A 26,709-nucleotide genomic window follows, 5' to 3' on the forward strand; every position below is an offset into this window, starting at 1 on the left:
CGAGGAGCGTTCACTTGTGGCAATAGCACAGTTCTCTACACCAGCGACCAGTGCAGCTGATCTGTTCGAGCAGCCGTGAGGTTAAAACCCAGTCTAGACGCAGTTGTAGCCATATTCAATTTACACCACACATACATACAGCCCAGCTTTGCGGCTCACTGCAGCATCCAATGCTAGCGCATTAAAGAATTTGTAGTGCTCCACCCCATTTGCAAATATGGTCACCAGAGTGAGTGCGGGAATGTGCGCTCGGAATAATGGGAGAGAGAGTTCAGTCACTTTGACAGCACTGAGTCAAACAACCACATTTCTTCAATAGACAGGAACTACTATTTCGTGATCAGTAGCAACAGTCACCTTAAATTTTAATCAAGGCACACAACAGCTACCTTCAGTTTTTACGATGGACCATTCTAAGTATGCGATGCATGGTTACAAATATTCACATATTGATTTCATGCATGTTATGTTTTGCATAGAATTCTAAAGATTCCTTGTTCCTATTTTTGTGCAATTTCCACCACAAAAAATTAGAAGCCTTGAACATTATGGTGTGGCTACAGTCTGCAGCAATTCTCGCTGAATATGTTGCATGTTATGCAATGAAACACACCTGAAGAAAGGGGTCACTGACGCCACAGACATCGTGCTCCGGAGAATAGCCGGCCATAATGAGGTTCTTCAGGATCCGTACCAAATTCGGAACCAACTGCAAGCACAAAAATGCGTCACATAAGAAACACTCAAAACTTTACCTATAACATGCTAAAAAAAAAAAAAAAGAAAAAGAAAAAGAAAAAAAAAAGTAAGGAGAGCAGACGCACACCTACTGTAACATTGAAAGAAATAGGCGCACACTCTCCATTTACCTGCAAAAAATTCTATCCGAGAGCACTCGTGTCTTATAAGACACCTGCTGAGATGCAGAAATCTACTGTACAAAATGTGCTGGCCTCACAATAGCTTTGAAACGTCATAGCCTGCATGATCAAAGAACTTTCAGCATGCTAGGCTCTGCATGCATGAGGCTAGTAAATAGAAGTTCTTACAGCAGGCAGATTGGCACAAAAAGCATCATGCAAGGCACAATGCACCCAATGGCAAATGCAGTAATCAAGATTTGATGGGCAGGATGCAAGTGTAAGGCCCACCAACTCTATTCTAATTTAAACAGAAACTTACTATAATGCACACCACGAAATTGCAAATACAGGTATACTAAAATTCTGGTCCCAGTAGCCTTATTAGATATTTCTTACGACATTACAGCATGCCCCGTGATGTAGGAATTACAATAAGGTGAAAGCTTCCACTGAAAACAAATCTTATTGGGAAACTACAGCAAGTGCTACAAATGGCAATAATACTGCATTTTGCAAAACCTTGCACCGCTAAGGTAGAGAGGCTCAATAAATTATTCTTGGTAGATTTTTATGCGCCAAAGCTATCCTAGGCTATGAGCCAAAATGTAGTGGAGGACTTAAGATTCACTTCAACCCCTTAAGAGCTCTTTAACATGCTCAGGAATTTCAATACGCTGGAATACACATATAGCAAGACACTGTTGTGCTTCTGCACAGTTTCAAACCATAGCACTGTGCATGCCAACACAAATGTTTGCTCTAGGTATGACCATTTCAAAATATGCCCCATGCATGTTTGGCACAAGTACGATGTGGTACAAGCTGCTAAAGAAGGAACACAGACCATCAGCAAAACATACATCACACTGTAGCACTCCTAACAAGTGATGACGTGACTCAAGTCACTTATAAAGAAAAGGTCAATTTCCAAATGGCATTACAGCAGCTGCACTCCAAGCAATGACAAACAGATTTTTAAGTAATCCTAATAATTCTATTTTTGGTTTATTTTAAATGCATTCATAAAGAAAAAAAAAAGAAAACTGACAACAGCCTCAACCAAAATAACCACACCAAGGAATGACCTAAATGAAGCACAAAAGAAAACAAAAAAAACCCTACAGCATCTAGTATCCTGTAGTTACCTGAATAAAAGAGTGCATACATGCTACACATTTACCTAGTCTCTCAATCTTGCACAGCAGTTCAATGAAAAGCATAAACCTTGTACCCACTGAAGATTACTCAAGTGTTCATTACTCTCCCTACTTCATGGAAACAAGCCAGCATTTAAGAGCTAAATTTGTCGAAAAAGAGAAGTACCAAACATGGCACTGTAGCAGAACAGCATCCAGTAATGCTCCCATGTTAAAGAAAGGGGCCAAAGTCTGCTATCTTTGTTGCTGATGCCAATGGTGGCAAGCACATATTATATCTGGGGCCTAGGGTAGCAAAGAGTACAATTTAAAAAATAAAGCATTCATCAAGAACTTGACCTCTCCTTTAATATTACGCCATGCTTTGCACTAAGATTCTGTGAACAGTTCGCTTTACCGGAGGAAATGAAAATGGAATTTCAGTCATTATTCACTGTCGTTACAATGAAAATGCACTTGGCTGTAGCACAAGGCAACATTTCACAAGATTTACATGGTACGAAAGTTGCAAAAGTACAAAAGAAACAAAAAAGGTTGGAGACAAAAGTGAAAAACAGAAAGCACTCCATTTGACTTCTTCCTTGACCTCCCTTCTTCCTACCCTAATTTATTCAACTGAGCATGCCTTCATTTTTTTTTTTTTTTTCAATCTTTCAAAAGCAGAATTAAGTTCTTAGTTACTATGAGAGAAAAAGTCAGTTCAGGACAATACACTAGTTTGGCATAACAAAACCAGAAAAAATTAGAGCAGCTGCATTTGCACAGCAAGATGGTTAGCTGCGTTGGGGCATGCAAAGAATGCTGTAAACGACCTTATTTTCACAAGCACAGCTTTTCACAAATTCACTGCATGCTGTAATTTTGGAATAATTCAGGAACATTACATTCCGTAAGGTGGCTGAAAGAAAATTCTCAAGACAACCTGAAGCTTCTGCTGAAGCTGCCTGCCAGTAACAAAGTTATCTTCACCTCAACCCATTTCGCATAATTTTTGCACTCAAATGTGCAAAAAGCACAGAATGTGCAAAATAGTCACAATGAGTCATCCTATAATTAAACTGGGTTAGGTCTTCTAAAACTTTATAAGTATCAATATTAATCCTTTAGACAAAAAACAATTCTTTTGCCACCACTTCAAGCATGCTAATGATAAAGAGCACATGAACTGTGCTGTCATAAAGCAAGAACCTTCTCTGAGAAATATATGTTAGCTCTAAAGAAAGCATAGTAAAATGGAGAAGTGGGCCAGTTGGAATGCATTCATTGTCTGAATATCCATGTGTAGTGCATGGATGTACCAATTTCCCCAATGTGAGAACCTCAACTATCCGAAGGACAAATTTTTCGTAACCTGACCAAGTCGTTTACAGTATTCCACACCTGCCTTTAAAATCTGCAGCTGCAAGTATTGGAACACTGCCCACATAGGCATGCAAAAAAAGGTTCACATTACTCAATTTCCAATCTCACAGCATTTAAATACTTTTTCTCTGGTTTCACATCCCTGCCTTTTAAAATCTGCAGTTGCAAGTATTGGAACATTGCCCACATAGGCATGCAAAAAAAGGTTCACATTACTCAATTTCCAATCTCACAGCACTTAAATACTTTTTCTCTGGTTTCACATCCCTTAGAATCAAATAACTAAGCTCACGTCTGTAATAAGCTTGATATCAAATAGGTTTTTCACACTTATGCTATGAAAAAAAAAAAAGGAGCTGTGAGAGTGGAAAGCTGTTAGGGAAAGGTGCATACCAATAAAGCAAGCCAGAAAGCAAGCAAGCACAACGCAGAGGTTCAAAAGAGAGGCCAAAACTAAAATCCAAAATGAAAATACAAGTAGAGAAGAAAGGAGCAAGTTGTAAAAAGCGATACCTCGTTGTACTGTTCCCGTCACAAGGGCAACAAGAGTGGTTGGGGAAGAAATGGGAATGAGAACGGGCGAAGGGAGCAAAAAGGAAGAGAAGACACCACTGTCAGTGGCAGCCCTTTCCTTTCCCTTCACACTCTCATTGACTCCTTGCACCAAATTGACCAGAAATAAAAACTACAAGCCATTAGAGATGCACAGCTTGCAATAAACAACTTATGGCACCAACATGGCACCATTTCTCTAATATGCAACCAGCCTTTCAGCTGCAATATTAAGAAATAATACTTGAAACAAATCTGCGGTGCAAGCGTATAACTTTTCAGTTTTCATTTTGTTTCTGTATAATAATACTTTTAGTCCACATATGACAGTCAATGCTCTACAAAATTACACAATGCTACACCAAGCATAATAAGACTAATCTCAATTCAGTCACAAATACTATAGTAAATGCAACAGTCCCTAATCTCCAGTAATGTATACCATTATTCATTTACAGTAAGGGCTCGTAGCGTTCATCAGTCTCTTTGAACAGTTTAAAAAGAAAGCGATTTGGACACTGCGAAAAAAGCAAGGCAACAACATTTGTGTGCACCAATAAGAGAAGTTCTCAATCTGCCATGTTTATGTAAGTTACCACCAGTGACAACTGAATGCACAGACAAAAGGTTTGAAAAAAGGTATCTTGTAATGGCCCCTAACCATCAAAGGAAAATGACAAGAACTAGAGCTACAAGTTCTTGCAGCAGTGCATTTATTTTTTCTTTCAACATTGATTGCTCCAAGCACAGCCTTGTCCTATTTAGTGCTCAAGAGCAAGAGGAAAGCACGTCGCAAGTTGTGCTTTTACAGCCTCCACTTCAAATCTCCTACCATAAAAAACTCTTGCTTCAAAGCCCACTAACTCTGTCAGCTCAGCGGCTCAGCTGCCCATTACTAACGTAGGCATTGCGCTGAAGAAGCAAAAGGTAAAAAGCAAAAACAAAGAAGTAGTCACCAGGCATGCAGCATGAACTTTACCATCAAACACCTACCCCAGAAGATGAACAATTCAGCAAATAAAAGTATTTACATCTGCCTCTGATAAATGAGCAGTGCCTAATGTGTCAGGTATGCCCATATCCCGGGCAGCCCCTTGCCAACCTGACTGCATTTTAGATGTTGTATGTTGTGGGGATACACACGAATCCCCTGTCCTATTGTAACGGCCATGTGTAACTATCACGCGAAGTTACAAGCGCGCTGGTAGGGAGGATGGTGAGAGGAGGGCACACCAGCACCCCAACTGCCTCCTATTCTCCCGCAGCGACGCTACCGCGGCCTTCCCTCTTTCCTCCTGGCATAGCTGAGAGACCTCTCCACAGCCCGGTAGGAGCGTGCCTTTCATGATTTCCTAGTCTTTCGGCAGGTGGACACGCACCTGCACGGTTCAAACTTTCTGCCAAGGAGACTGCGACCGTTGTCTGAATAGCCCGTCCACCATATGCAGTTACCACTGCAGGCCGTGAGCGTGAAGTCTCGCGAGGTGAGCAGAACATTCCTCTCATCTTTTCGTGTGCGTTTTCCCCCTTTCAGTGGTTTTCTTTCACCCCCATACGCAAGCGGGACGTTCACTCACTATGGCAGTTGTATCTCAGTTGTTTTACAGTGTATAATTACTCAGGCAGAATAAAGGTTGCTTTGAGTACGGAATTCATGTCTGTCCCCTCTGGCCCAAACTCTCCAGGATGGCGACTTATTGCACCGCGGGTTGGATGTCGCAGCTCTGACTGCTAGAGCTGGCACGCTGGTGCTAGAAGGAGACTTCCGCGTCTAGTCCTTGGAGAACTCACAGGAATAACCCCCATAATGTAGAGCAATTTAAAAAAAAAAAGGCTCACATCACAAATTAGGGCCCCAAAAAAAGGTGCAGTAGGGCTAAAATCAAGAATTTGGAAAACATGGAATGGCCAAACTATATGAAAAGTGCACTCATACCACAATGACACACATACACACACACATACACACACAACAGCAAAACCTGCCTGATGGATCCCCATAAGCCCTAGACAATTGGGCAACTTCACACTATACAAGAAACGTGTGTGCTCTCATTCTTCAAAAATAAAGCTAAATGTATCAGAGCTGAAACTGAAATAGTGTGGGCCTCACAACCCACCTAATCAAAAGCCCTAAAGCAAACACAGCACAGCATAAACAAAAGCATATGATTGTTTTTGTTCAATATTGACTGACATAGATATATGTCAGTTGTTTTACATTTTGAACATTAATGATGATTCCATGCACACAGCAGTACCTAGTCCATATCTGCATACTAAATAAACTCTGTAGTTTATTTAGTAGTTTATGGTGCCAGAGCACAAGTTTTGCATTTCTCAACCAAAGTGTTTATTTTTCAAAGCCACCCCAAGCACTAGGAAATGACAGGAAGCTTCGAGCATGCTAGTGCCATGAGTATTTTTCCGGCTAGCTAGCCACAGCAGGTGACAGTGACTCCTGCATTTGATACTGTGTCCTTTTCTTTTTCTTTGCAGTATCACATCAGTATCAATTGTCTGTCTACTGGCTGAGTATTGATGGGAGAATCCTCCATGGGCAGAAGAGTGAACAGAGTAGGAGATCAGTTTGCGCAAGCGAGAGCTCAGTTGAGAGTGTGGATGGCAGCCATGTGGGCCGGGTCATATAGGACCGGTGTGGCCAAGGGTGGTAGTTCTGAGGAACCCTGTCTGAGAGGTTAGCTCTTGATGGGGTGGTCGGTTCTAGCCTAGAGTCAGCACTGAGTGAACTAATTCACCCTATTATGTAATCTATAATTGGCTCATATTTAATGTAATTAATTTCTTGAACAATGAAGAAAGCACCAGAGTTACCTTATCCAGGAATGATATGCACTCAGGCCTGCAACTACCAGTTGCAAAGCAAGTCCCCTAGCGTTGATCAAGAATCCCATTTTATCTCACTTCGTACTGCCATCAAGCAAGAGGAAACTGCTGCACCTACTGAATATCAAGAAAGGCACAGGGTTAGTGACTGTGCCATATAGTGTCAATATTGAGTGGCTGAGAGAATAGCTAAGTCTATCCAAGACAATCCCTCTGACTCCTTGCGACTAAATCTAATGTAGCCTTCATGGTGGCAAAAAACAGGTTATTCAACTGTTCAACTGCAATGCCCCCTTCACGTACATTGGTCGGCTACTGTTTATCATGTGCTTGAGTTTGTTTTTGCATTGGTCTTATCTGGGGGCCCTTAGCATGGCTCTTTTGAAGACAGAAAGAACACTGTGAAACTTGCGCATAATGAGAGTGGAAGCAACAGCCACTGTTCGTAATGGCTTGAAGGTAACAAGAATACAGAACTCCGTATACCTTCACTGCATTTCCAGATATGTTTGAGAGTCACCCTGGCACTGATACACATTTTAGTTGACCCCCCTCCTTCAGTGAGCATGATTTTGAAAAAAATTTGTATAAACGTAAATGTAGTACTAATTTCAGTTTCTCAATAAGTGGTAGTGACAACAAAACAAAAGTTCACGATCTATAGACATTTTCACGGGGGCGCTTCTGACATTCTGGCATCGAGAGTATGCATCAATGTTGCCTGTTTGGGCTGGACTGTGACTTGCCTCGCACTTGAATTGCGAAGCGGTAGATATCCATCGATGTTTGCATTTATTTTCGTCACGAATGACTTACCCTCGTAAATAATGGCATACGCCAATCGAAAGTCTACAGGCCAGCACTGTGCTGTGTATGGGTGCACGAACAATCAGCGGAAGAGAACGATTTTGGGGACTGAAGTGTGCCCACAACACAGCACTCTGCGGGAGCACTGCCGATGTGATATTTTTATACGCTTCACCGGTTTCCTGCATCATCCGATCTCCGAAGGCAGTGGTATAGCTGCAGTCAACCGCAAAGATTTTACAGTGAGTTCGTGGTCGCGGAATAACTCACGACACTTCGTCGGCGCAATGAAGACTGACGTGGACACTTGGGCTTTCCTTTCCTTCGGGCCAGTCCTTCATATTAACGCGAAAGTGTTACTTCGCTATGTTCACAGATTTCTGTCCGCAGACCGCGTCCGCAAAATCGTGTCCGCAGCAGTTGCGAGTAATTGAGATGTGGTAGAGGTTAATGAAGGGTGTCAATTGATAGAGGCTGGCGTAATGTTGCTGCCAGAAAGTTAATTAGGCCAATAAGTTAATTAGGTAATTATTACAGGCAAAAAATGTAACAGTTGTTCGCAGCAGTTGTAATTGACAAGTTGTAGATTTTAATGAGTGGTGTCAATCGATAGATGGTGATGTAATGTGCGCAAAAAAATAATTAAGCCAATAGGTTAATTACATAATTAATACATAATTAGGTTGATTACATAATTAAAGGACGTGACGTCACGCAACCTGAAGTCGAGCCAAAAAAGGGCATAGGAAGGGATTGGCGCGCAATTTGGTTTCATTTTAGTTTTTGGTACTTTCAAATTGTGCGTCAATCCCTTCCTATGCTCTTTTTCGGCTCTACATCGGGTTGCGTGACGTCACGTCCTTTACGTCACATTAATTCACTTCTTGTTTATTCATTTTAGTCTTTGATACTTTCCAGTGCGTCAATCCCTTCCTATGCCCTTTTTCGGTTCTACTCCCGGTTGCGTGACGTCATATCCTTGACGTCACCCTAATTGACTGCCTTAATTAACTACTTTAGTCTTTGCTACTTTCAAATTGTGTGCCAATTCCTTCCTATGCCTTTTTTTGGCTCGACTTCAGGCTGCGTGACGTCACATCTTTGACGTCACCCTAATTGACTGATTTAATGAACTCTTTTTAGTATCTGATACATTCAAATGTGACACCAAGCCATTCGCTAATAAAACCATTTTCGCCTTTACTCTTTGCATTTATTGCCTCTAATAAATTACGTAATTATCTTATTGGCCTAATTATTATTTCAGACATAACATTACGTCACCCTATAACGATCGACACCACTCATTAACCTCTAGCACTTCTCAATTACAACTGCTTCGGACAACTTTTACATTTTTTGGGTTTAATTAATTACCCAATGAACTTATTAACCTAATTATATTTTCGGCAGCAACATTACGTCAGCCTCTATCGATTGACGACACCACTCATTAACCTCTACCTCTTCTCAATTACTCGCAACCACTCCGGACACGATTTTGCGGACGTGGTCTGCGGATACGGCCTGCGGACAGATATCTGTGAGCATAGCAGTAACGCTTTCGTGTTAATAATAAATAAAAATACCTACCGCTGACTAGCACGCCAGGCCTCGACGAATCCGACGCGTTTGATACCAATGCTGACGACGAAGCCCCGGATCCGCTGGCTGGGTTTGCGTTGGCCATTACTTCACATTTGTCGTTCATTCGAGCATATGAATCGCGTATTAGGTCATTAGGCACAACAGAGGTGAAATTGAAGGAAGAAGCAGTACGAATACGGCGCCTTGAAGGGCACAAAACAGATGCGCGGCCGTCCGGCTAAAGTTCAGCTTTCATAAGCACAGTCCAAAATGGCGGCATAACATGTTTCGACGCTAGACGTCGCCCGTATCGGGCAATGGCGCTACTGAAACGACGATTTGTGAAAATGTCTATAGACCGTTTTATCATGGGCGCTGCCATTTTGTGTATGTGGCGCCATCTAGCGGCTGAGTTGTGAACAACCGCCATGCTGGTATGTGGGGTCCCATCCGCGGAACAGGCGACAAGTAGCGCAAATCGGCATTTTGGAGCTTTCGCGTGGAATGTTTTGCTTTCTGAAAGTACCTAGCTGAAAGAAAAAAATTTGCAGTAGCAGCGAAGCTATTCGGTCAGAAATGACAAAACATTATGCTCCTGATCAGGTTGGCTGAAGGCTGTAAGCCTGATTACAATTAGTGTGTACCTTTGATGTGGCACAGAGAGGCGGCGGCGCACCACTGGCCGCGAGGGCAGCTTTCGATCTACTTTTTATTCTTAAATGATTTCTAGAAACGGCTTACCGTAACAATTTGAGGGAAAAAAAGCAAGCGAATGTAGCCGTTTCATGTCACGTTTAGGAGCAATGCTGATCGCGCTACATTTGTTGGGTCAACCGATCATTCATATACTCTTTACTGCTTGAGCGGCTACTGCAGAACTTTCCCACACCTCCACTGGGGTTCTATTCTTAAGTATCCATTATCCATTTCGGATCCATTTAATCTACCCTGGCTACTTTTGTTGGGTGACAATCAGGAAGGGTGTTCAAGCGTCCACTACCAGGCAATCGGATTTCAGCATTGCCTACATGACTCAACCACCTGTTTGCCGGTATGCGCGGGGAGTGGAGATGACTTATCAATGGTGGGAGCAGCTATCCTGCAATTTCTCTGACTGGGCGTTAATTGCGTTTGTCTGACGCTGCCGTCATGCCGACATCCAAATACAAGATAAAATGGACAATTGATACCTATGAAATAATGACCTTAAATTATGTCCCATATGACCTCATCAAAAGTTGTTTTTGTCAACAATTATACAGTCCATTTTTGATCGCAAGGTCTGCTTACTGCAAGCAATCGCTGCTATTCCTATGATCATATTCCCCTTTATTATCGGCAGCAAAACCTTACGAGATGCGTGTTTTCAAAAAAACAAAAATATTGTAGCACTGTTTCACTAAATAAGTTGACAACCAATTTATTAGTATATCGATCGTTGTCTTCAAGTGGGACAGGTTCTTTCATACTTGCATTAACCTCAGGTGACTGAATCGAAATAGTGCTTCTTTACCTGGCAGCATCTCATAAATATTAGCCGCAAGGAATATCATCCGCTTGTTGCCCAAAGACTGCCGTTGTTGCACGGGTATTCAGTTTTTCCGGTCCCTACTCGACAAACACAGTGTTCGGAATTTGCACGAAAGGCTGCCAAAGCTAAACATTTTCGGTTGGGGCTTGAAGTTCAAAAGCTGCTCGTCTTAGCCCAATTGAGTAAGTTGCAAGTGGAACAGTGTAGAGCGACACACGCACATACAACCACTGTTAATCCTTTATTTTCTGTTAATCATTTCCTTTTGGTTGTTATTTTTTTGTTAATGCAAGCAACTGAGTAAAAAAAAGATTGTGCTAACCGCGGCAGCTCTTAGCAGCTAAACTGCGGCCGGCGGAAATGAAACGATCTGGGAAATGAGGGAAAGAAAGGGGCGAAAGAAGAAAGAACATAGGAAAAGAAAGCACATCGCTCACATCAGCTGATCGGCTTAGATGCTTTGCGGCTATTCAAGACACTCTGTGTGCAAAAGACTGCAACGTGTGCCCTTTCTCCGTAGAATGACCTGCCGCCCCCGCTGCTATCCCCGCGTCCCCACATACCAGACAGGAGGAGCCGCGCAGCGCGTTCTGGTTTGAGGCTATTTTCCTCCTCGCCGCGAAAAAGGTCTATATCACAGCAAATCTTACACATTCCTAACCTCACCAGCATCACCTTTTGTAACTGCTTGGCACTACAATAGGGGATATTCAAAAAAGCCTGCCACCCGGCCAATTTGTTGGGGCCACCAAAAAAGAACTTGGTGCCGGTTCCATGCTGCTTCAGTCAACCGATCGTAGCTCTCCCTCCCGCAAACAATGCTGTCCCACTACTGTGTACCCCAGTGTATGCAGCGAGTATACAAGCATGAATCGGGGAGCAAGGTAAAAATCCGTATTTACCAGTCCATGGCAAGCTAAAAAGCGAATCGAACGGAAGAAAAATAAAACTACCATTGTCCGTCTATACAACGCTGACTGCCATTTGTTAGACACCGTCACAACCTCAATTTCTGCTACATTCGTCGTGTGCCATTGTGTCACATATGCTGTGCCTTTGTAGTTGTACGTCTACTTATTTAATGTTTGGCTCATGCTGCCTTTCATGCATGACATTGCATGCGAACGTGCACAAGGCACGGCTGGTTGCACATAAGGAACGGCAAAAAGCTGCTTGTTAAAACCCACTAATGTAGATGCGGACTCACAAAACGTCAATAACAATACTGTGGACTAATCAAAAACTGACAACACAACGCCTGCATCGTGTTTTGCCCTGTTCTCGCGCTCTTCACTTCTGTCATAGTAAATATTCCTATGAGCATGGCGTAAAAATATGTTAGAACTTGTGACAGGAAGAGCCAAATCAGTAGCCTTCTATTTTAAGCAAACTGCATTCCTTTATACTGTGTGCAATGATGCTGTTCTCCTGCGAGAATCCAAGCGAGCACTTCACTAGAGCTACGTGATTGTGGAGTTGTGAAGCCTGGATGACTACATGCGTAATCTATATGTCACCAAAGTGGTGCTCGTTCAGTTGTACCATCGCTTACTACGTCCACCCGTGCTGTGTTTGAGCTTAGATGTTCAAGGCATTCTCCTCACCGGCACAGCAGCACAGTAATAGAACCGTGTTGCCAATATGCCCTTTCATTGCCGCTAAACTCACACTTACTGTTCAGGCCTACCCCCATGGGTTCCGCGAGACCCTGCCCTCTGCAGAAGACAAGACAATTGCCATAAAACGGGATTAATGCCCTGTATTCCAGGTCGCCACACTGATGCAGATATGCTCAAAGCATTTTAAAACCAGCGACTTTGTACCAGGAGTGGCAAACGGTAAAAGAATGCTTCCTGATGAAGTGGTGCCCACAGACAGAGTTTGCGTTTCCGCGTGTAAAAAGAAAATAGAAAGAAGGGGTTTTAAGGTATGCATACCGTTGCCTCCAAGACAGGCAAAGCCACGATAGGCACAAAATTCAGCACTACCAGAGGTATCTACAAGTGAAGCAAATGGCCAGGACAAGGCAGAAATGAAGAGTGAAGCCTGCACCGAGCATAAGCAGCTGTGATTTCAAATAGATCAAGGTTCCTTTCAGAGGTGCAAGTGGAAGAAATGACACGTCAGAAGCAAAAGCTGCAGTCTACACATTAGAAGGTGATAACCATGATTTGCAAAGCCAGCTCTAGGCAGAAAATACTACCGCTTCCTGCTTGGTCCATTTTAAGACATCAAATGAGGATTTCATACTTCAGAAAAGCTTCTAATTATTAACACTTCGCTGCATTAGTAAAAATGTATCCCCCCAGTTGACTCTCTCTGACTGCTGACGTCACTCCTCCAGTATAATGGTGCATGGCCACATTTAATGCATCATGACTGCATTAAATAAGTTTCTTTATAAAGCAGCCATCAAGTCAAACAGTAATATCAGACTTTGACAAGTGAGCAAAAATTATGTTCAAAAAATTGTACATAAAGTATCTAGTGTGAAAAGTTACTCCCTTAATGAGACAAAATTTTGAATAAATCTGCTTCTCTCTACAGCTGCACTTTGTGGAAAAGCACTTCCATTTAGTTTAAACTTGTATTGATATTATTATTACGATATTACTATTACTGATATTACTATTGTATTGATATTCAAAACAATTCAACAATACTCAAAACTATTCGAAAACATGCTATTAGATTAGTACTCACTCTATATTGTTCATATTTGCTTTGCACTCCAAAATGTGTTATTTGCACACCTGGAATTTTTACCACAAGAGTGTGAATACCAACCTTTTGTGTGCAAAGCAAATACAAGCAATAAAAGTTCGATGAGAATAAAACGTTTTAATAATTTTAAACATTTTTAAATAATTTCGAATATACGTAGACTAGTACAATTCAAACTAAAATTAGGTTCAACAAATACAACTATGACAAGAAGAAATTTTAGAAATAAATTACTTCTTTACCATCAAGAGGATTTTACTGGTACAGGTATGTAACAGCAACATTAATAAACTGTACTAAAAGAAAAGTCTACTATCCCGCTCTGACTGCACATTACTTAACAGCTTATTAAATGCTATGAAGCACTGCAAGGTACCCATGCAGATACAACCTCATTTGACCAGCACCATAAGCGGTCGAATATCTGAGCGGTTGGGTGCAAGGTATTTCTGCCAGAACGCAACAAGACAGCTCACAAAATGAGGTGCAGGAGTAACAACCTCAGCTGTAACACAAGCAGGACTATCCCTTCCATGCATATTTGCAGCGCCCAACAAGGCACAGACTGTGAAAAACCACCCAAAAAGTAGCGTTCAAGATTATATGTAGCTATCGCATATCTCTTTCGCTGGCCTCCAAGCCCGTGATATGCCCTAACACTGTCACGAACAGAAGGCATGGAAACGAAACCATGCTGCTGGATACCACAGCATACAAGGCAACTCATGAAATGGGGTGCACGAGTAACAACCTGAGCTGTAACACAAGCAGGACCATTCCTTCCATGCTCATTTGCGGTGCCCAACAACAAGGCACCGACTGTGAAAAGTCACCCAAGACGCAGCGTTCAAGATTACACGTAGCTATCGCATATCTCTTTCGCTGGACTCCAAGCCCTGTGATATGCCCTAGCACTGTCACGAAAAGAAGGCATCGAAACGAAACCATGCTGCTAGATACCACAGTATGCAAAGGCTTGCAACAAAATTTCTTTCTATTGTATAGTTTCTTTCTTGTTCATTACAACCTAAAGTATGCAGTCTCAATACCGTAACCTAGAAGCAGTTTCTATACTGTAACCTAAGAACTAATCTAGAACCTAACCTAAATTCAAAGTGATCACTGCGACACAACCACTGCAGCACGCACCTATCAAAACTTCACCCCTTCCCTTCCCTCCATAAGCCATAACACTTCCGTGTGCACAGTGTCTTAATAATAACAATTTAAAATGACAGAATCGTTGCCAGTTAGAACCAAAGCTAGCTGTAGACTACTAAATCACTGCACAATGCACTAACAAGCTGCAAGGTGATGCATTTCCAGACCACAAGTGCATAGCAGTGGCTGCAGATGCCCATTAGCTCATAACCAATTTGTACTAACACACAAAGGCATGTTTCAATGAGCAAGAAAAATTTTTTTCTGGAAGGCTGTCCGTCTCATTCACTTTTGCCTGCCACAACCTCTAACAAAGACGTCTTTACTTAATTGATTCAAACACAGGCTTATTAAGCACAATATCTTCAGTCGCCTTACCTTTACACAATTACAGAATTTAAAGGTCAAGGGATAAATAAAAATAAAGCATAAAGAAAAAGGTCCACAACAACATCAACAAACCGTTCTCACTTTCTTGAAGTGCTGCAATGTGTCTGGACTCTTCTCGCACATTTCTGTGATGAGGATGACCCCTGTGATGAGCACACCTGCAGAAAAAGTTTGGGCACTCAGCGCTGTCCATAATCTAGGGCCACAGACTACTTCCCAATGTGCTAGAGATTGAGACACACACAACCCACTGTGATGTGCTCAGTGAGACACTAAGCCAGAAGCAGACTGAGAAAGCCAGGAACAGACTGAGAAATGTATCGCAGGCTCTGCCAAGAGAGATTTCAATTTTAGGCCTTATCTTTGAGAATTAGGTAAAGTTTTGCATTATAATCAGCCAATGCACTGCATTTTGTAATGGCTAGTAAATACCTCTGTAAAAAGCACACAAGTGGAAGTTAAACGGAAGGAATCAAATTAAAACCACTCTCAGCAGGGCGTCCTAGAACTGGCAAACTTTCCCTGCCATGCAGACTCCTGCACCAGCTCGACAACATTATCCCATGTGCTTATCTGAGTGCAAAATATGAACTGAATCATACTTATTCAGAGACAATGCAACAGTACTCACTTAAACCAGTATTGCAATGTAGCAGGAAGGCACAAAACAGCTGAGTGAATGACTGCAATATTTCCTTGACTGTTCTTTGTGCCAGATGCATAAAATTAGCCTGATCTATGGTCACTATTGAATGCACCACCAGCTGTTACACTTCAGTCCTGGCTCCCACAAGCAACTCTATTACAGTTTCTTTTTTAACACAAGCTTTTGCTATCCAATTCAATTTCCACTGCACTTTTACTGTTCAAGGTATAGTAAACAGCATGATTACTAAAACTTGACTATTCCAAATTACTGGATGATTCAAAGGATTATTGAAATTACCCTATAATGTCAATTTGACAGGATAATTCAAAGCAGTAACCCCCACCAGACCAATTAAATTGAACATCTTGAACGCTACGCGAGAACACCCGATCTTAGATATCATTACAAACCAGTGACGTGAAAGCCACTCAAGCCACAAGGCCACTAACCATGGTTCTTCTCGGTGAGTAGCGACCGTGTTGCAGGAATAAACATTTCCATCAACTCAGGAACTTTTCTGATAATCCTGAAGGCACTCAAGGCCGCCTGGGAATAAAAAAGAATGCAGTTTGCAAACTGTTAGAGACTGAGCCGAACGATGTGATTTCAGAGACAGTTCGCATGAATATTGAAAAAAGAAAAAAGGAAATACAACAAAAACATTTTCACCCTTTATACATGTTAAGAGTGTCATAAACACATGAACGTAGGAATTCCAGACTGGTCTATTTTGAAGAGACTTTATCAAAACACATGGCAACATAACTAGCCCAACATCAATGACACGGCAGATGGTACCTTGTGTGTGCAAGGTTTCTCTTGTGACAGTTCATTTTGTCAACAGCTTTAAGGTCGACCTCCACGGAGCAAAAAAACTTTCAATAACTCGAGAACTTCACCCGGCAACCTTTCCGCCGCACGCACTGCTATTCGTGCCCGATCTAGGGTGGTCAGATATTTTCGCCCAGCAGCCTCCGCTTGGCCACGTTCAGTGAACACAAGCCAATCAGCACGCAGAACTTGTTCTCATAGCCCCACCCTCTACGATGGCTGTTGCCGCCACCAGCCGCCTTCGTTCTGTTGTGAGCACATTGTTGCAAATATCGCCAAAAGAAGCATTTCATATAGCATAAATTGTCATGTTTCTGATGAAGCATAATCAAATCTCGGATCAAAGGTAGCACATATCCTTGCAGCGGCAGCGACATAGTTTGAAAAAGCTTGCGACACCGATCGCAGCACAGTGGCTTCTCAGGTGAAGTGAATGCAAATGTTTCCTTCCTGCAATGATTCAGGGGCTCACTAGATGCAATGCAAATGACATATAGAATCCTTAGAATCACTTTTCTCGTGTCGGTTGCGATGCGGAAGCATTCAAGAAATTCTAGTGCAAGTAATATACACCGACAATCTACACTGCCATGGCTAGTCACGGAATTTCATCTTCCATTGCTGCCGCAGTAGTGGGCACGAACATTGTTAACACCAAACCAGGTGTACAGCTCCACTGAAATGTCTGGTAAGGCTAAAGGGAAGAAAAAGCCTGTGACAAACAACTCTTGTGACAAAAGCCAAGAACGAAGTGGCCAGTGGAGGTGCGCTACTCAAGCATACAGGGTACAATATCGTAGTCAGTCGCTTTTTTTTTTTCTCTTTACGCCTTTTGCGACTTTGTGTACGTGCTATCCCACAGTATGCTGTAGCCGTTTCTTTTACGTCCAGCACTGGGCACGTCTCTGTGATGGAAGAATGCTTCATTGTGCGAGCCGTGGCAGCGGCATCCTATGTAACAGCTGCCCACTGTGGTTCGCCCGACAGCGGCACACATCAGCGGCATTCACTCTTTGGAGGATATTAAGCAATTCAACAGACTTAAATTTTGACCTTGACAAGCTAGAAAAAAATTGGAAGGGTTCAATGTTGCTGAACCGACTGTGGAGGGAAAGCTTTGGCTGCGAGCGACCAAGCGTTGCATCAAACACAACCAGAGTTCTGATGAACACATTAAAGTTCACACCGGTGTTCTTGGCAGAATATACTTTCATGCCTTGCGCATGTGATGCCGGCAGACGCTTTCCTGCTCCACTCGGTCAGATCTCTGCGGCAGCGCGCACATGCGCAGTGCAGAAACTACCCTCCTCCTTCTCTCTACCACGAGCACAGTGGCAGAGCAGCTGGTTACCATTGTTACAGCGCATGCAAAGTAGCGGCTCCGGATCCGCACAGCGCCCTTTGTTTTACATGGCGTAGTGAAGCTTTCAATTCAAAAATACTGGTTCAGTGATGCACCACACACGTCTTCGAAAAAAAAAAACTAATGCCGGTTGCTACTAAGGTTTAAGGTGGGGCAGAGTTTGGAAACAGTTTTTAAAGACTGGCCGTGGAGCAGTCATAATAAAGGCTACAGCTATCAAATTCGCTAGCAACATTTTAAATAGATGCAGCTTGCGTTAAAGCTCAAAACTAGATTAAAAGTTTGTGTAATAGTTCTTATTTTTTTCCACCTTCTGTACTTCTTTTTTAAATTTACTGAATGCTGAATCCCGAAATTTTGTATGATAGTAAAAATGATTAAGTTATATAAGCACGACTAAAAATGCTTTAATTTAAAAATATAACATGGTATTTTCAGTTTTATATAACTGCCAACCATAATGCTTTTACTTAGTTATAAAGCAAACAGATCAATTTTAGTCCTAATCATTTAAAAGCACTGACTGAAATCTTTGAAAAATTTTTCTTGTTAATGCTTTCAAGCTCCTTAGAAAATGGTATATAACATCTACTAATGCTTCTGAAAACTCGCACCTTTCTGCTTGACATGACCTTGGAAAGGGATGAAAACTGCGTTTTTTACCTTGCAAATAGCAAAGTGTAATATGTTTTCTGAAAGCTAAAGAAGCGTTAAATCAGAGCATCACAAAATATAACAAACCACTTTTTTTTTTTAAATCAGGTCTCACTCCACTCTAACCTCTTTAAAACACCATTAGCAGTGGTTAAAGATTCACAGTTTCACAAGAGCATGAAAAAATTGACATGCCACATGCCTAATTCTGTGCTGTTATACTCTTCATTGCACACACTGGTCTTCCTTGGACCAAGAAAATAAATATGATTCAAGTTTACAATGTATAAATGTGAATACACCAGGTAAAATTACAGGGCAACTATAATTACTACAGTCATAAATACAAGAAAAACAGATGTGCATACCAAAAATTTGACTTCATGAAGTAAAATGGTAATCTACCTTGCAAGTAAGGCAAATAAAACATTCAGAAAACTCCCACCTTATTGGACAAAAAAATTTTTCCCTTGTTTTGCTCAAGAATTACACCACAAAATAGAATTCCAATAAAAAGTTTGGTTAATACCCTGTATTTAAAAAAGAGTGTAGGAGTGGTCTGGTCACCTTCTTGCGAATGTAGGCATTTGACGTTTTGAGGAGGCGCTCTACCTCGCCGGCCAAGTCCCGACTCATTTCTGGCGAGCAGATAGAGCCCAAAGCAGTAAGTGCCAAGCCCACCACGAACTGAGTCTGGCTGCCCAAGTCATTCTTTAATGAATTGGTAATAAGCAGATGCACATCTTGCCGCTCATCTAAAAGAAGCATTGCTCCCAGGTAGCCAATACGCTTGTCCGTGAAACGTGATGAGGCAATCAACTTGAGGCACTCCAGCTGCACAAGCACATACAAAAAAGGTGCACAAGTGTAAGAAAAGAAAGCTCCCAAAGCCTCCACTTCTAATTATCATGGTATATGTATACCACAGAAATGCATCAATGCAATGCCAAAGTGCAGCAATCCTAATAAACAAGGAAAGCAAAAAACTACCATCCTCAACGACATTAAAGAGAAGTTCTTGCAGCACAGTTCAGCAAAATATGTCTAGACATGGAGTCAGCTCTCAAGAGAAGAGCCAAGATATACAACCTTATCAAAGACCACTCCCATGTCCACACCATAGCGAACAAATTAAACCTGACAAGAGACGCATGCTTTCATACTCAAGGTAAGCCATGCATCTTCTACAACCAAGAGTAAGGCTGGCTCTGCACTATCAAAACACCAGACAAGCTTTTTTTTTTTTTTTTAAGGGACAGAATGCTAGATTTTAGGCATTATTTTTTTTCCGGCGCAGCGGAAAGATTCCTGTATAAAGTGTTGAATTCCATAGCGGTTTTGTTAGAAACGCTGTAGAAAATTTTTAACAAGCATTTTTCGATCAGTGGATGTACAACGTTTTATATAGCCTGATGCTGAGAACGCGAACACGATGATGAGTGGTGGTTGACAAAAAAAAAAGGCGCACCGAAAACAAATATTAATTTCACCTGCCTGTGACGCCATCTAGTGACAAAAGCTGAAAGCATATCATTGGCAATGTGAAAGGAGGAATGGAGTGAGTTTTGTTTAAGACTCGCTAAAGAGCGCAAAAAGTAATGAAGCATGACAAGCACCCCAGGAAGAAACAGCAGTGTGCATACTGTTAAAAACATCAGTGACATTTTCATGAGATGTGGTCACCAGGGGTACTAAAGTGATAATAAATGCGTTTCTCTGCAAGATGCCGCCTCAGTTGTTTTCATGTAATTTTCAATTTCGAATTAAAATTGTGAAGCCTGGTTTGTACTATATATGAGCTAAGATCTTTTCATTTCCACCACAATCCTGGGACATATTTTGGCCAGTGTTCTGACCCTTTAACTGCTAAAAGATGCTACTTCTGAAGAGAAAAAAAAAAAAAGACTAATTTTCAAAACACGGTCTATGAGAACACACTGCAAAATCTTAAAATATAAAATGGCAGTGTTGCCTAGTCTTGGAAACCTGTGCAGAAAAATTTGTCAACGCACCACAGCTCACTTGCGAAAATGGAGACCTTAGAATTTTATTTTCAGACTTCTTTCCCAGCCCACAAACACCTTTCTAGCTTAGTGAAAGTGGCGTCATCTTCATCAAAATGCAGCAGCCTATAGCTACAGGATGCCTTAAATTTGCCCTCAGTAACCTTTGAAGAAAACTGCAGTGAGGAAATCTGCATGGCAGACAATAACCAGCCTTTTATGCATTTAGCCCTGATGCAACTATTAGTCCTGAAGCCAAGCTAGAGTCAGTCACTACACAGAATCTTATTCTAAATAGTAAACAAGATTTAATGTGACAAATCATTCAGCTATTCAGCTGATGGCAAATAAAAATGACAAAAATGATATAAAGCGCATGCACAATATTTTTTGCATACAGATATACAGCTACTGCCTGAAAACAATGTGCCAATGTGGACTTCCTAATAGTATTATTTTTCTTCTTTCCGCTGATACTTACCGCTGATACTTACCAAGCAAGAGCTGAAAATTTTAAAAAATATAGAACACTAATGCTGAGCCATTACTGATGATATAATTGAATACTTGACCCTAAGGCTATGTCAACTGTTATTTAGCAAGACAACCGCAGTTAAATACGAGCACTACATCTTTTTCATGAATGCTGGACTGAAGATTTCTCTCAAGCCTGCATATAACTGCGATTCACAATCTGCAGTTAAATTGTTCTTCTAAAACCAGCATTTCCTCTTTGAAAGCCAACCTTAGTTTGGCTAGCACTGAATCATTATTCAGGCGTTCCATTACACATTTTTCAAAACCGTCACAATCCACTTGTCAAAGTGCAGCCTTTTTCCCTCCTTCTAGATGTAACACTCTGCACAACCACCACCATTTCATAGTAGTGGCTATCACACTAAAATTTACTCTAGTTTAGTTTCATACCATGTAACTCATTACATCAACTGAAACAGCCATTCTTCTTCCATCACTGCAATATGCAAACTCAAATGTTCCAATGGATGTGAAGAAAACAAGACATTTGTTTACATATCACCTTTGGTTGCACAAAACATTTAAAACACACATACAAGGTATCCGAACAGTATCCTGTTACCTTCCACAAGACACTAAAACAAACCCAAACCACAAGACCCAAAGTTCTCCAATCATTTGTACGTTCCCTAAACAGCATTGCATTTTCACTTACACTCATCTCCCAGACACCACCTTTTCATAATACCCCCTTAATTTATAAGACCAGACTGCTGCAATAAACTGCCAGGGTTCACACAGAATATTTTACAAAATATTCTAAGAATTACGGTTCGAGGATAAAAATTGCAGAGGTTTATCCCGGTTAAACCTGATTATACGAGCGTAAGCTCTGTTGATGCAATCAGACCAGCACGCGCCTCATTCATGGTGAGACTGAAGGACCTAGCGCGGGCAAAGCAGCTGTTGTACCCTCGCCTAGTCATGTGGTACACAACAGTAAGGCTCCGAGGTACCTTGGGAGTTGCAGTGCGAAAAGTAGAGCCCACCCTCTAAAATGTGGCCATAATAAATGAGGCTAAGAGGCATTTCTTTGGACTACACAAGTCAGTAATCCTTTGAGCCTTGCTTAGCTCTGATTTCCCTCTTCCAGTCTATGATCTCTACTTCCTTTTCTCTGGCCGTTCAGTAGAAACTGTTAGCGTCAACCAAAAGAGCTGCGTCATTCTTAATCTTAGCCCCCTCAACTACACTAATGGTAACTGCCAGATATTTGAGCAATTTTCGGAGTATTAACAATGCTCCAGCGCCTTCCTTTCAGCTGCGCCTTGCTGACTTTCTGCTTCTAAAATTACACTGCACTGTGTCGATCTTGCACACGTACTCCTGCCGACTTTCAATGAATAGCTGCTTTCAGATTCCACTAACCACTGACCTGGAGATATGCTTCAAGCTTTTCAGGTGACTTTTTGGTGCCAACTTGCCCACTTTCACCATAAAAATCATACTCTAGAACGGCATGCACTTTGCCCTATGTGGATAGCTTAATTCCTCTCTCACCCACTAATGATAAACCACATGTTCAAGCCAGGTAGGCTGAAACTTGCATTTCCCATTTGGCATGGCATTCTAATTCACACCACACACCTCAAAACAAAGGTAAAATGGTGCTTTGATGTCGACTGTGCACAATTACTCTGATTTAGGATTTGAAAAGAAGCCTCCTAAGAGGTTTTCAAGAAAATGACAGGATTTGCAAAGAGTCTCACTTCCAGGCAGGTTTGTTCACAATAGTTTGCTTGTAAAAGAGCTATGTAGCTTAGGGAAAACAGAAAAGACATACAGAATAATAGAAAATAAGAGTAAGGGAACCAGGAAGCACCCAGACTTTATGGCCTGCAAGAGAGAAGGGAAAGCGGGCCACTTGTGACCCTGGTTCAGCCATGTGCCAAATTGCTGCTTGATGTTATGACTATTCTCAATCTTCCAATGTTCTGTTGGAAGGACACTTGTAGACACCATGTTGCTTTGATTTTAATGCAGGAATGCATTTAACGGCTACATTTTCAGCCCCCATTGTCCGTTCTTGCAATGTCGACCAGTTACACCAGAGAATGTTTAAAAACGCGTGTTATTGTAGAAAGTTGGTTGGTTGGTTTGTGGGGTTTAACGTCCCAAAGCAACTCAGGCTATGAGAGACGCCGTAGTGGAGGACTCCGGAAATTTCGACCACCTGGGGTTCTTTAACGTGCACTGACATCGCACAGCACACGGGCGCCTTGCTTTTCGCCTCCATCGAAAAGATGCCGCCGAGGCCGGGATTCGATCCCGCGTCCTTGGAAACAGTAGTCGAGCGCCGTAACCACTGCGCCACCCCGGCGGGGTTATTGTAGAAAGTGTTGCTTCAAAATTATAGCAGGTGAATAAGTGGTAACTGCCAATATTCTTTTTAATTTGCTACCTCCAATAATCCCTTGCGATGGTAGAAGATTGTTAGTCTTGGAAAAATTCTAGCCCAGGTGCTAAGGATGGACAAGTGACGCCACTCGGCTCAGCTAATGCGCACCGCAATTTTGTCTGTATCACGTCAACACTTCCAGATGGCGCCACATGTACAAAAAAGTAGCCGTATATTCGTGTGTGAACGATTATTTTGCCTTTAGCGTATCCTACTCAAATTGCCACCTGCTTTGCTAAGACGCTATGAGCTCACATAATGGCATCGTCACTAGCGGAACCTTCCTCAAGTACTGCTGCCAATCACTGAGAAAGCTTTCGCCGAGAATGTGACCGCCTTTGGAAACAACAGACGAGGGAGCTAACCACAGAAGACCGGACATTCCCTTCATCATTTGCGGCAACTTTAATGCAGACGCTAAGAGATCACAGTGGTTGCCAGTCTTCATGCGCAAATTACTTGGGATGACAACTGTTAATATAACCCACTTCAAGCCACTACCAGAGGTGTATCTTGTATTGATTATATCTTCACACAACAAGCCAATGTAGCCAGCATGAACTATGTGTGTTAGTTCAGTTATCACATGCCACTAGCCATACTGCGTGACAGCAGAGCAACACACACGTGGCTAAAACTAAATTTCCTTATAATCTGTGCTTTTTTATGCCAAGAGAACATGGGCCAGTATTCATGCATTCAATACAGTGGAATAATCTAGGCGAAACCCGAATTAGACCACCCATTTATTAAAGGTATACCAATTCAATTCAAATTTTTCAAGGATTCCAAGGAATGAGCCAAATTTAAGTTTCAAGGGTCCGAGAAACAGCTTGTTTAAGAAATCAGCAGTAATCAACAATGCCAAGGGCCTGTGCAAGCACTGTACCTTGATGCAGTGCCGTGTAAGCACGTAAAAGTGGAAATGCAATTATGCCATGCTCAAAATAATTATTGCACTACTTGCTAATCAACGCTTCAGCTTAAGGGAGAAGAGGAGTACCAAAACAACACCTGCTCAATGGAAAAGGTCAAAACAACACCCCTACTGAGACTCCAATAACAAGCGAATGTCCAAGGCTGCATCGACATCCTTAGCCAACTTTCCAATGCCATAACACAGGACTCCACAACTAAAAGAAATACAGTATTTTATAAAGTCAATCTTCTTTTCCAGGGACAAGAATTTTACCCAGAGTTTGAACTGCCAGCTATAACCTCCAACTTCCTGGCACAAAAGAAGAATGTTTGAACTGCCAGCTATAACCTCCAACTTCCTGGCACAAAAGAAGAATGCCTGCCATTTAAAAATGCCAGTATGTGACCATTACTGGGTTTCACCACTTCAACTGCAGCTGCTGCAGCAAACATGTGGTAAGAAGTGCTACAGCCATAACAAGCCACTGTAACAAGCTGATAAAGGTCATACCTGGCCAAAATGGGCAGGATAACCAAGCATGTGAATATAGAGGAGTTTAGCCACATTGCGACACCGCCAAGTGTTGTCTTCTTCCCGGAATGTTGATCGGATATAGGCACACTCTTTCTGCACAACTGCACGCTCATCTGCTGCTGTTCGGGCTGCTCGAATCTGACGAATCAGGTCTCGCAGACGCATAGGCGTCGGCATCCCTGTTGTCAACCTGCAAAAGTTGGCATCATCACTGTGCTGATACCCTTGTTCAGCAAATATACTGCCGACTACTGAACAGCGCACAAATCAGCATTGATCAATTTTGAGAACTTTAAACAATAAATCTGCACAAAGAGCTTTTGGAGCCCCGCATTTATTATTGACATACAATGTTAATGTTAACAACAAAACCTTGTTATTTATATAAAACACCGTTGCAACTGTGCACCTCAACTGCAACCAAAAAAGGATTTCTCCTAAACATACAATGGAATGCATGATATTTCATGCACTACTAGTATTCAGCCTCTGCTACTTCCCTCAACTCAAATTCTATCCACCCATTTCCCTTGACTTCAATATGCAAGCACTGCACTGCTTGCCACAAGCACAGCCAGTGCTGTCGCACTTGGTCCCATAACTACTACTGCCTCGAGTGATGGCAGTAGTAGTTATGGGTATAACTAAACACATAAAAGTATAAGCACTGAACCAACGCTGGCATCAAAATTCGGTAGACCATTCTGCCAACATCGTAGCATTGCCAGCCATCATAAGTGTCTATAAATGCTCCCTCATAACACCATTTCACCCCTCCTGCTTCCGTCACATAAGAGTATCATTGCACTAAGGCAAGTCCAGTTCCTTCATTTCTAGAAAGAAACTACCAAGGTATGGTTCGAAGCAGAACTTCTTTAGAGCCTGTCAAGGCTATTCGCATAAAGAGTGTTAGATCTAACAAATAAAAGAAACTAGTACTAACACAAGGAGTTTTACATGGAATGGGAGCACATCTTTCCTATTTCTTGTTTTGTTAATGATATTGCAATCAGATATTAATTATCCAATCAGTATAAACATATGCTGCAGGGATCCCACACACAGACTACATCTTTCTGTACATAATCATTAAAGCATGACAGCTAGCACTTCATTTTTCATATTACCATGTTGTGTAATCACTAGAGGTTGCAAACATTCGAAATTTCAAACACAAACTGAATGTTTGTTATTCAAACTCTATATTTTGAAATTCTCCGAATATTCGAAGAATTTTGAATTCACCGCACTTTTCACAGTACCGCCGCTTCACCACATTTGACTACGTTTACCCTGCAGTGAAGCATACTCAAAATGCGACGGGGCTGTTTTGAGTGGGTGGACTATCCTTTTATGAAAAAGGCCTTCCCGACAGACAGTGCGCACAAAACGAAGCACTCGACAAAACTGGGGAAAACATTCTCACTTCCATTTCATCTCAAAAGCAGACAATCGTGCAGGTGTTCACCCGATAGAATTACTGTGATGCAAACGGTTTTCGGTAGTCTTCTCAAGCCCATTCAATATTTCGAGCTTTCAGTTAATTCGGACAATTCTTTCTGGTCCCCTGAAGGCCAAATTAATGAGTTTACTGTATTCAGCAGCGATATGACAGCTACACCCAGTTTTATGTGGGTTCTTCCTTCCTGTACAAAAAACCTGCTCAAAACTTATACTGGAATGTTAAGTAGGATTTAATCTTAAAATTCTAAAATAAACAAGACGAACAATGTCTGCTGCTTTTAATTTTTTGTCATTTTTTTTTCGTCACTGATCACATATTCAATGCAATATTCAAAGGCCTTCTATACAATATTTGTATTCGAAAATTTCAATATTC

General features: G+C 41.7%; 1 protein-coding gene across 10 annotated transcripts in view; it reads right to left on the minus strand.

Annotated features, from left to right (window-relative positions):
• AP-1gamma (adaptor protein complex 1, gamma subunit) overlaps positions 1–26,709 on the minus strand; it is a 136,862-nt gene that overhangs the window by 97,812 nt on the left and 12,341 nt on the right. For 9 of the 10 annotated variants that reach the window (XM_084589267.1, XM_084589269.1, XM_084589265.1 and 6 more), the window contains 5 exons: positions 24,846–25,059; positions 19,046–19,312; positions 16,080–16,176; positions 15,054–15,139; positions 614–709 (listed from right to left, as the gene is read on the minus strand). In XM_084589267.1, coding sequence (XP_084445393.1) covers positions 614–709; positions 15,054–15,139; positions 16,080–16,176; positions 19,046–19,312; positions 24,846–25,059 — 760 coding nt within the window. The remainder of the gene's footprint in view (positions 1–613; positions 710–15,053; positions 15,140–16,079; positions 16,177–19,045; positions 19,313–24,845; positions 25,060–26,709) is intronic. The other variant, XM_084589266.1, reaches the window with a different exon arrangement.

The sequence above is a fragment of the Amblyomma maculatum genome, chromosome 1 (genome assembly GCF_055883805.1).
Source record: "Amblyomma maculatum isolate TAMU_Amacu chromosome 1, ASM5588380v1, whole genome shotgun sequence".
NCBI lineage: Eukaryota > Metazoa > Arthropoda > Arachnida > Ixodida > Ixodidae > Amblyomma > Amblyomma maculatum.